The sequence below is a fragment of the Leptopilina boulardi genome, unplaced genomic scaffold (genome assembly GCF_019393585.1).
Source record: "Leptopilina boulardi isolate dan_hultmark-lab unplaced genomic scaffold, ZJU_Lbou_2.1 LbouV2_351, whole genome shotgun sequence".
NCBI classification, from domain to species: domain Eukaryota; kingdom Metazoa; phylum Arthropoda; class Insecta; order Hymenoptera; family Figitidae; genus Leptopilina; species Leptopilina boulardi.
The window spans coordinates 1117614-1127687 of record NW_026137920.1 but is presented as its reverse complement, the minus strand read 5'-3'; the positions used below and the strand labels follow the sequence as shown (position 1 = coordinate 1127687).

Genomic DNA, 10074 nt, shown 5'->3' with positions numbered 1-10074 from the left:
TATGAAATTAGTGACATTGATCAAGCGTTGCATTTAATTTTAAAAAATAAAGGTATTTTTTTAGAATTAAACCTAATAATAATACTTTAACATGTACAATTTATTGCGATAAAGAAATTAATTTTGAACCAAACGACTCTATAGGCAGTTTGTTAGGATTTTCTCCGCGCAAATTAAAAGCTCAGGAATATCATGAATCTGATCAACCAGTATCAATTATTAAAATAAATTCTTTAAGAGTAGAATGTAACATAACTACAGGAGCATATATAAACGGGGAAAAAGTGCATACAATTCATGAATTTTTTCCTGTTGTGCCACCAGGATATAAGATAGTAGAAGTACCAAATCACGTCATTTATCTACCAGTTGCAGTGAAGACAATAGACCATATTCAGTTAAAAATTGTTGATCAAGACGGACAGTTGGTTAATTTTCGTGGAGAGACGATAACAATTAGACTTCACATAAAGTCTTTAAAATAATGGGGATTGTTTTTGGTAACAGAAGAAAAATTGGTTTTGGTTATAAAAATAACACACCATGGCAAAAGAAAATCAGTCAACGACGAGTTCTGAGACGGCTAACACCACAAAATCTACAGCTACTAAAAAGTCTAGGCCTCAAAATCGTGAAAAAAAGAGGATAAAAAGAATTTTTACTTGTATTTGTGTATTTGTATTTAGGCGAATAGTTTTTTGTTATGGAAGGGGAAATTTTAAATATTGATTCACCAATCATCTTTGATGAATCTATTGCTAACTATGAGGTACATGCGCAGCAACCATATACATCATCAACGTACAATAATAGTGACGAAATAAGAATCACTGTGCAAAATCAGGATCATTGCCTTCTTCCAAGCAAAAGTTTGCTTCATGTAACCGGAAAAGTTGTGAAACCTGATGGAACAGCTTTAGCGCGCACAAAATTAGTATCTAATGGCATTTGTCATTTATTTGAGGAAGCAAAGTATGAATTAAATGGTGTAGAGATTGATAAAAATAAAAATGTCGGCCTTACAAGTCTTATGAAAAATTATGTTTCTTTCGATGCTAGTCAGAGCAAATTTCTCGAAAATGTTGGTTGGATGGAACTTTCTGACGAAGCAAAATTAACTAATGATGATGGTTATTTTGATGTGTGTATACCGTTAAATATGATTTTTGGTTTCGCTGAAGATTACCAAAAAATCATTATTAATGCTAAACATGAGCTTATTTTAATTAGATCTAGAACTGATTCAAATGCAGTTTTACAAGAAGCACCTCTCGAAGAATTTAAAATTGTAATTGAAAAACTTGAATGGCTGTTGCCATATATAAAATTGTCAGATGCACGAAAATTTAAATTACTAAAATATATTGAAAGAGATCCATCCATTGCAATAAGCTTCAGAACTTGGGAATTATATGAATATCCCTTGTTACCAGTTACTCCTAAGCATATTTGGAGTGTAAAAACTTCAAGTCAATTAGAAAAACCTAGGTTTATTGTTTTAGGTTTTCAAAGAAACAGAAAAAGTAATACTGCTCTAAATTCAAGTTATTTTGATCACTGTAAATTATCGGATGTAAAGTTGTTTTTAAATTCACAATGTTATCCCTACGGTAATATGAATCTTAACATTGATAAAAATCAGTATTCTACTTTATATGAAATGTTTACTAATTTCCAAGCGTCTTATTATAATAAAGAATCTCAACCAATTTTAACGAAAAAGGAATTTTTGAGATACGCTCCTTTAGTTGTAATAGATTGTTCCAAGCAAAATGAGTCATTAAAAAGTGGACCAGTTGACATTCGTTTGGAATTTGAATCGAATGAAAATTTTCCGACAAACACTTCAGCTTATTGTTTAATTTTGCATGATAGAATTGTTGAATATAAACCAATAAGCGGAATTGTGAAAAAAATTGTGTAAATTTGAAAATTTATTATTAGTTAATTAATTAATTAAACATTGTAAAAATATAATAGTATTAATAATAATAATAGAATTTATTATTATTATTTAATATTATTGCTATAAAACATTATAACTAGAATAAACCTTAAATTAAGCAAGTAACACTTTACTTAAAATAAATCTGTATAATTCTGAAAAATGAGAATGAATGAACTATGGTAATAAAAAGTCATTCAAAAGTATACACTTGACCTTGCAAGGAATTTGACTCAGGTCAGTTATGTGCTACTCTAGAAGCTGTGACAAATATACCAGATGTGGAATATACAGCAAGTTCGATGTGCGACAGGCCAGATGTGGCAGGCCTCTTATCTTTGTATATATTAAGCATCCACAAAAGATTTGATTTAAAACAAAAAAATTTTATTTGAACTCTACAAAATTTTATTAATTTAAAATATTAGTTTTGTAATTAATAACTGTTTTTATATGTATTTATTTGAAAAATAAACAAATATTTTTAGTGGAATATTTAAGCATTTTTTTTTTATTTACGACTTTCTATAAAAAATTAAGTTATTTAATTGAATAATTTTTTTTTTCACTAAAAAATTATTAATTAAGGCAAAATAATTAAAAGATTTATTATTACATTTTTTAGGAATTATCCTCATATCTGCAAGGTATCACATCTAATTGTCGATATAAAACAGTAGTTTAAAATTCTTTTATTTATATTTTCCATCATTAAACATTTTTATTTTTTTTCATTTCGAATAAAAACACTATTATTATTATTAATTTTTTTCTTTTATCAAAAACTTCAAAATTAAGGTATATAACAAAAATTTTATTTATTTATTAGAGTTATTTCTAATATCTCTCTATATATGTATATTATCAAAGAATAGGATAGGGATATTAAAATAAAACAGGCATTAAAAAGACAAGCTTTTTTTATTATTTTACGTTTTTATATTATAATGTTTTAAAAATGTTAAAAATAGTTTTAAAAATGTGTAAAAAAAAATTAGATATTTTAAGTTTTTAAAGAATTAATTTTGTTTTTTTTTTAATGACAAATCTAAGGACTCGTCTTGTTCATTATTGGAATAGCCTTCAACGATATCCCCTTCAATGCCAGAATCCTGCCCTTCTTCTTGCCCCACCATCCCCACAGCATTTTCCTGCATCTCCCCCCTCTCCTCCTCTATTTTCCAATATCTCCCCCTCTACTCCACTTTCCTGGGACTCCTCTCTCCTCCTCCATTTTCCAATATCTCCCCCTGTACTACACTTTCCTGGGACTCCTCCTCATCATCATCATCATCATTTTCTTCGGACTCCTCTTCAATCGGTAATCGAAAATCAATTTGAAGTAGTCCACAAGGCTGCCCCTCATTCCCATTTTCATGGGACTCCTCCTCTTCCCCTGGACAGTTAATAATGTCAAAATCGAAGTTGGGTGAGAATAACGTAGGGATGTCCGGCCTCCTTAATAAAACAAATTTATAATCCTCCACTTCCTTTATTTCAACCACGATTCCTTGGTGCTCCAAAAAATATTGGTCCCCCATTGAGGGAAAATCATTAAACAAATTATAGCGGCGTACACCGGCAGCAAGTATGGAAAAATCTAATAGGGCTGCCAAGTCTATGCAATTTGACAGCCACTCGTGGGGTATGTCAAATTGCAGTATAAATCCTGCATAATTCTCATTATCCTGCAACACAAATAAAATGAAAAAATTGTTATTATATTTTATTATTATTATTATATTATATTATATTATAATATAAAAATTTCAATAAATTATATAAATTATATAAATAAATTCAATAAAATTTTCATTGTTAAAACATATTTTATTAAAAACAAAAATACTAATTGAATGATGAATTTCGAAAAGGGCTCAACTCTAAAAAGTGTAAGAATCATTTTCACTGTCAATTGTTATGAGAAAATGACACTTATGCTTTTTTAAGTGGAGCCCTTTTCGAAACTCACAATTCAGTTAAATTTATTTTATTAAAATATTGTTACTTACAATTATTTCATCAAAGTTTAATCCGTGATGACGGATCCAATACCCATTGGCACACCAATGGACTTTTCCCCTGACATCATTAAAGCAGAAGAAGACAGGATCTGATCTGCTGGACATTTGATTGAAAATATCCCTTGCCCTGATTGTAAGACCCGTAATGCACAATTCCTTAAATTGATCAATGCTGCTGTCAAGTAGCCACCTCTTGGGGGCTTGAATAGTAATATTAAATGTGTTATATCCTCCTGCCATTTTTCAAAGATTTTTTAAACTGCAAAAAAATTTATTGTTAATTAAGTATAAACAATTATTATAATAATTTTAATTTTAAACAATAAATTTAAAAAAATTTTAATTGTAAAATAAAAATTTTTTAAACTCTTAATTGCAAAATAAAATTTTTAAAAAATTTAATGGTAAAAATAAATTTTAAAAAATTTTAATTGTAAAAATAAGTTTAAAAAAAAATTTTTAATTCTAAAAATAACTTAAAAAGAAATTTAATTGAAAAATTAAAATTAAAAAAAATTCAATTGTAAAATAAAATTTAAAAAAATTTTAATTGCAAAATAAATTTTTAAAAAATTTAATTGCAAAATAAATTTTTAAAAAATTTAATTGCAAAATAAATTTTTAAAAAATTTAATGGTAAAAATAAATTTTAATTGTAAAAATAAGTTTAAAAAAAATTTTAATTGTAAAAATAAATTGTAAAAATAATATTTAGAACAAATTTTAATTGTAAAAATAAATTCAAAAATTTAATTGCATAATAAATTTAAAAAAAATTTAATTGGATAATAAATTTGAAAAATATTTAAAAATTGTAAAAATAAATTTTGAAAAAAATTTAAAAATTGTAAAAATGAAATTTTGAAAAAAATTTAATTGTTGAAAATGAATTTTTAAAAAATTTAATTTCAAAGAAACAATTTTCAATAATTAAAGAAATTTTTAAAAAATTAATTCTCATAAAATAAATTTAATTTCCTTTTTAAAGTTTAAAAAATTTAATTTATAATGAAATAATTGTTTTAAAAAATATAATTTTAATAAAATTAATAGTATTAAATTTAATTAGAATAAAAATTATTTATTAACTCACTTTTTTTTCAATAAATGAAATAAAAATCACAGCACTTCACTTCTCTGATGCTGATCTTTTGATTGATTTTTTTGAATGAAGCCTCTTCAATGGGGTCTCCTTTTTATACACAGCCCCATTGTTTTGGAATTCGCAAACGAAGACAAAACAATATGTATTAGAACGAGAGAGCAGATTTGATAACACATACTACTCTAATAAGATGAGTCCACCTAATTGCTTAATATGGGTATGAGAGAGTAAGATGATTAAGAATTAAGGTAAAGAGAAAGAGAGAATAAGAGAGCGAATACTCACACTTTTTTTAAGAATTTATTTTCTAGATTAAAATTTGCATTTTTAAAAAAATTTTTTTTTTTTATTTTGTTTATACCCCCAAGGAATGGTATCGGTATTTTTGGGTAAAAGTACTCTTTTATCATCATACCAATTCAAAGCTTCCTTTTTCCGTTCTACCGTGTAGATATCATGTTTTTTACTGAGAATTGAATATTGTTTTTTTGTTAAGTTCTTATAAAGTAAAAGTGTATCTTTATAATCTTTAAATGTTATTTGTTTTAATGCTGAAGATTTAATACCCTTAGCTTTTTTCTCTTCTTTTTCTTCATTTAATAATTTATATGAATATAACTTTGATCTCAATCCAACAAATTCCGTGATAATTTTTCCATTCTTTCATTAAGTCCAATTTTTTTTTATTTTTTAAGGGTATACCGTAACAATTATTTTCAGGATAATCAGAAGTATCAAAATAATGTGAATCTCGCTTTATATATTCATAAATATTTGGCACTTTAATATGATAGATTAAACTATCTGTATCTGTATATAACAGTTTTGCTCAGTGTTGCCAGACTCGATTTCGAAGATTGCGGAAGCGCAGGCGCGAAAATGCGGGTTTCAATTTCAAAAAGCGGATTTTTTAAAAAATTGTTTTTAAACATTATTTTAGTTACATATAGGTAAAAAACTAATAATTAAAAAGACTTAATTTATTTGTAAAGTTTTTTTCTTAATTTTTTAAACATAAATATTTATTTAAAAGCGTATGAAAAAACTTTTTTGTTAAAATAGAACCATTGTTTATTATTCACGTTTTATATGTGTATTATAAATCAAATGAAAACAATAAATGAATCCTAACATTTTAGTTTCATAATAAAGGTGTTAAATAAATTAATCAGATTGTTAATAATGTCTCACTGAATAAAAAATATATTTTCGTAGAATTTTTTTTACAACAAAACATAGATTTGTCACATATGTATATAGAATGCTTCAGATTTCAAACTTATTAATAGTATCACATTAATTAGTTTATAATTAACATACTATATTATTTAACTCTACTTATTCAGATTAAAAATACTTTATTTTACAAACATTCTTATAAATTCGTAAAATTCTTTCTTTTGGTTAATTTAAACACTTAAACAAAAACATTGCTTTAAGTTGCTTCACAAGCCTTTTACTTTTATGCTTCAGCAAATATATTATCAATATCGTTTAACTCTTCTTCGTCTACTTATTCAGTTTAATAAACGTACAAATACTTTATTTTACAAACAGTCTTATAAATTCGTAAAATTCTTTCTTTTGGTTAATTTAAACACTTAAACAAAAACATTGCTTTAAGTTGCTTCACAAGCCTTTTACTTTTATGCTTCAGCAAATATATTATCAATATCGTTAAACTCTTCTTCGTTTTCTGCAACGGATCTATAAATATTTGAAGAGATCATTCTGTCATACATACTTTGGCGTGGTTGGAAAGCAATACAACAATTTCCACTATCACGAACAATTGTGTCAGCATGTAGCAAACCACATACAGTTGAAGTAATTAATTTGTTTCTTTTCTTTGTCTTGACATCGTTGATTTTTGAGAACACTCTTTCACAATCGGCGTTAGCGATTGGAATCGATAAAACTTCTAATGCAAACCAAGCGAGAGTAGAGAACGGCCTGTCTCCTATTTCATCCTTGAAAATGTTAACCTGAAAGATATAAGAATAAAAATGCAACAAATATATAATTATTTATGTAATTTTTAAATTTAAATTGATAAATAAATAGAAATGAATAATTTTAGAAATTTTATTTTAATTTATCTTTTAGAAAGATCAATAAATTTGCTGGAAATACAACAAACCTGGTGCCAGAAATCTTCGGGATTTTTTAGATCTCTCAAGTCTTGAAAATTCTCTCTTTGAAATGGCAGTGTCCTCCACTGATCATCTATTTCTTGCATTTTTTCTGAAATGAAAATTATTGTTTAATATTTTTTACTTAGATAATTTAATATCAGTAAATATTTACTAGTATATTATTCGTATTACAAAAAATGAATGAGCCCTGTTTACCTGGATCGTTTGGGCCAATTATTCGTGGCATCAGCACCATTAATGGTTGAAGAGAAGGTGTGGACTCTCTTTCCCTCTGCGACAAAGCAGTTGCTGGTGCAAATAATTTTAAACGCATCAACACGGGATCATCAAAGTCAAATCTGCAACAGTTAATTAAATAATAAAAAATATTATTTTTTAAAAATGATTTTTAGAATTATATATTTTATAAATAATTTTTAGATTAGTAAACGTAATAAATACCTTTTCTTTAACTGATCGCACAAAGTGATCAAAAAGAGGCGACATCTGAATTTAATGTCATGGACCACCTCTGGTCTTTGAATCAATTCGGGTAGAAGAAGCTGATTACTGACAGCAATTCCCAAATAAAGCTGGTTTAAAGGCAACCATTTCGATTCATCAGTTGGATTAATTTCATTGGCTGGTGTCGTGTGGATATAATTCCTCTTCATAAAACATGCCAACAAATCATAATAACTCTCATTCATTTTATCATGAACAACTGTGACAACCGACTTTTCTGACTGAAAGAGTTCATTCATGCTTGTCACTTTGGGTAAAACCCACTGTAAAAACAAATAAAACGCTTTGGTCGCAGCATCATTTAAAAGAACATGAATTCTTTCGACAGATTCTAAACGTTCTTCAAACCACTTGGCATCAAAAAAAAGACGAAGAGCTTCCCATTGATTTAAAATTCTATTGATCACACTGGTCAATGAAAGCCACCTGGTTTGGCTAGGATGAAGCATTCGTAAAACATCAACCTCCACAAAAGATTGAAATTCGGAAAATTGGGCTCGTCTCTTGGCACTGGTTTTAAAAAAGTTATAAATGTTTCGAGTGAGATCTTCTGTAGAGCGTGGAAGACACTTGCAAGCTTCACTTGCGCAAAGATGCAAAGAGTGGCAAAGGCACTTGCACACCCGCAATCCTGGACACAATTCTGTCATTCTCGAAGCGACGCTATTATTGCCACCCATCATCGTGTTGCAACCATCAGATCCAAAGCCTACAACATTTGCAAATGGTATCTGATGTTTGTCAAATGTCTTTTTCATGATGGTGAATAATCTTCTTGCAGTTGCACCTTCCTCTGCCCCATCTGGATCACTCTCTGTGAAAACTTGTTGCAAATCCCAAAACCGAGATAAAATTTTACCGCAATTTTCAGCATAAAACCTCACCAAGATGCAAAATGTTTTTACAGATGAGATGTCTGTGGACTCGTCAACTAAAATAGAAAACTTGTTTTTTTTCAAAACAGAAACCAAATTTTCTTTTTCGTCGACGCCCAGTACATTCATTATTACTCCTTTCGTTTTCGTTCTTTTGCAGGAAATTCCTTGAACGATTTTTGAGTCAGGAAATATCTGCTTTAAAACATCCAGAAGATGGTCCATTTTCATAAATGCCTCATTGTGAGCAGCAAAGAAACCACACAATTTTAATTCTGCGTATTTCACTTGGTTTTCAAACTTTATCGCTTCCTTATTCTCCGCGTTGTTTGCCAGGAAGATTTGCATTGTCCGAACGTTTCCTGATTTTACCTCTTTGCAGCTGGCAATGTGACGTTCTGATTTAACATGTCTCTCGATGTCACTTCTATAAAAAAAAGAATAATATTTTAAACAACACATTTAACAGTATGATGTTTATGATAAAAAACTAAAAATAACCTTTCACAACGAAACGAAGCAATCCTTCCATTGGCACTTGCAGGGCACAACTTGCACTGCGCCTTGTACGGATCTGAAGAGTGTGGCTTGAGGAAAGCAAATTCAGTTTGCAATTTGACATTGTAAATTGCAGGTGTGTGTTTCCTTTTAGAATGAATCTTTGACCTTTTTGAAGGAGTTTGATGTTCGTATTCTTCAGGCTCGCTTTCCTGATCTTCATCTTGGGACGATCTCATGCTTATAATCTCAAATCTATATTAAACAAATTAAGAGACAAAAAGAGGTTATGTTCGTTTTAAAATTTATCTATTTCATTTTCTTATTAATATAATACAGGAGCATTAAAAATATATTTTATTAAGGATATTTAAAGGAAATTCAAAAGTGTTTTTAAACTTACTTTCAAATTGTCTAACTTCAATTATATTTTAAAACGCATGTAGTAGAAAATAAGTTTGTACAACACAACTGACACATGTGCTCTTGATTTATTTCGAGAAACAGCTGATGAGAAACGACATCAAAGTGTTAGGGTGCAATCACACGCCCAGCATAAAATCCATTAATTTGATTGGTTTTCCACAAAAGAAGTCCAATTTAGGTAAAATTACGTACAAGTATAAAATAAAAACTGAGAGCTAATAAAAATTACATATTAATTTTATGTTTTGATAGTCTTTCGCCAAAATGCGGAATTTTTCGTGATCCGCATTTGTCAATGCGGATTGCGGATAAAGACCTTAAATTGCGGTGTAAAATGCGGAAATGCGGTGTATCTGGCAACACTGGTTTTGCTTCATGAGGAAAATTCTTTTTAATATAATTATAATGGAATTCGTAAAGATAAAGTTTTGAAATATCAAGAATGCTAAATCCAACGTAGATGGGTTTGTTAAATTTAATTTGAAGTTTATTCATTTCTATTATAACTAAATTTTTATCAAAAATGTGACAACTGTGAAAA

At 28.2% G+C, this 10074-nt stretch overlaps 2 protein-coding genes across 2 annotated transcripts; one reads left to right on the top strand and one right to left on the bottom strand.

Moving 5' to 3' along the window:
- Positions 1 to 703: 703 nt before the first annotated feature.
- Positions 704 to 1924, top strand: LOC127286208 (uncharacterized). Its single transcript, XM_051312565.1, has one exon. The coding sequence runs from the start codon at positions 704 to 706 to the stop codon at positions 1922 to 1924; it is 1221 nt and encodes a 406-aa protein (XP_051168522.1).
- Positions 1925 to 6720: 4796 nt separating this feature from the next.
- Positions 6721 to 9558, bottom strand: LOC127286207 (uncharacterized). Its single transcript, XM_051312564.1, has 4 exons — positions 7672 to 9558; positions 7426 to 7568; positions 7215 to 7318; positions 6721 to 7059 (listed from the first exon to the last, which is right to left on the bottom strand). Exons 1-4 carry the CDS (start codon positions 9069 to 9071, stop codon positions 6721 to 6723), a joined length of 1986 nt encoding a protein of 661 aa, XP_051168521.1. The 5' UTR covers positions 9072 to 9558.
- Between the last annotated feature and the right edge of the window lie 516 nt (positions 9559 to 10074).

What these genes read in the sequence shown, in the direction of transcription:
- LOC127286208 (XM_051312565.1), top strand. Translation starts at nt 704, where the DNA reads ATGGAAGGGGAAATTTTAAATATTGATTCACCAATCATCTTTGATGAA.
- LOC127286207 (XM_051312564.1), bottom strand. Translation starts at nt 9,071, where the DNA reads ATGTGTTGTTTAAAATATTATTCTTTTTTTTATAGAAGTGACATCGAG. An exon ending in TGCGATCAGTTAAAGAAAAG is followed by an intron (nt 7,569 to 7,671) that starts GTATTTATTACG and finishes TAACTGTTGCAG; the next exon opens with ATTTGACTTTGATGATCCCG. An exon ending in CCGAAGATTTCTGGCACCAG is followed by an intron (nt 7,060 to 7,214) that starts GTTTGTTGTATT and finishes TATATCTTTCAG; the next exon opens with GTTAACATTTTCAAGGATGA.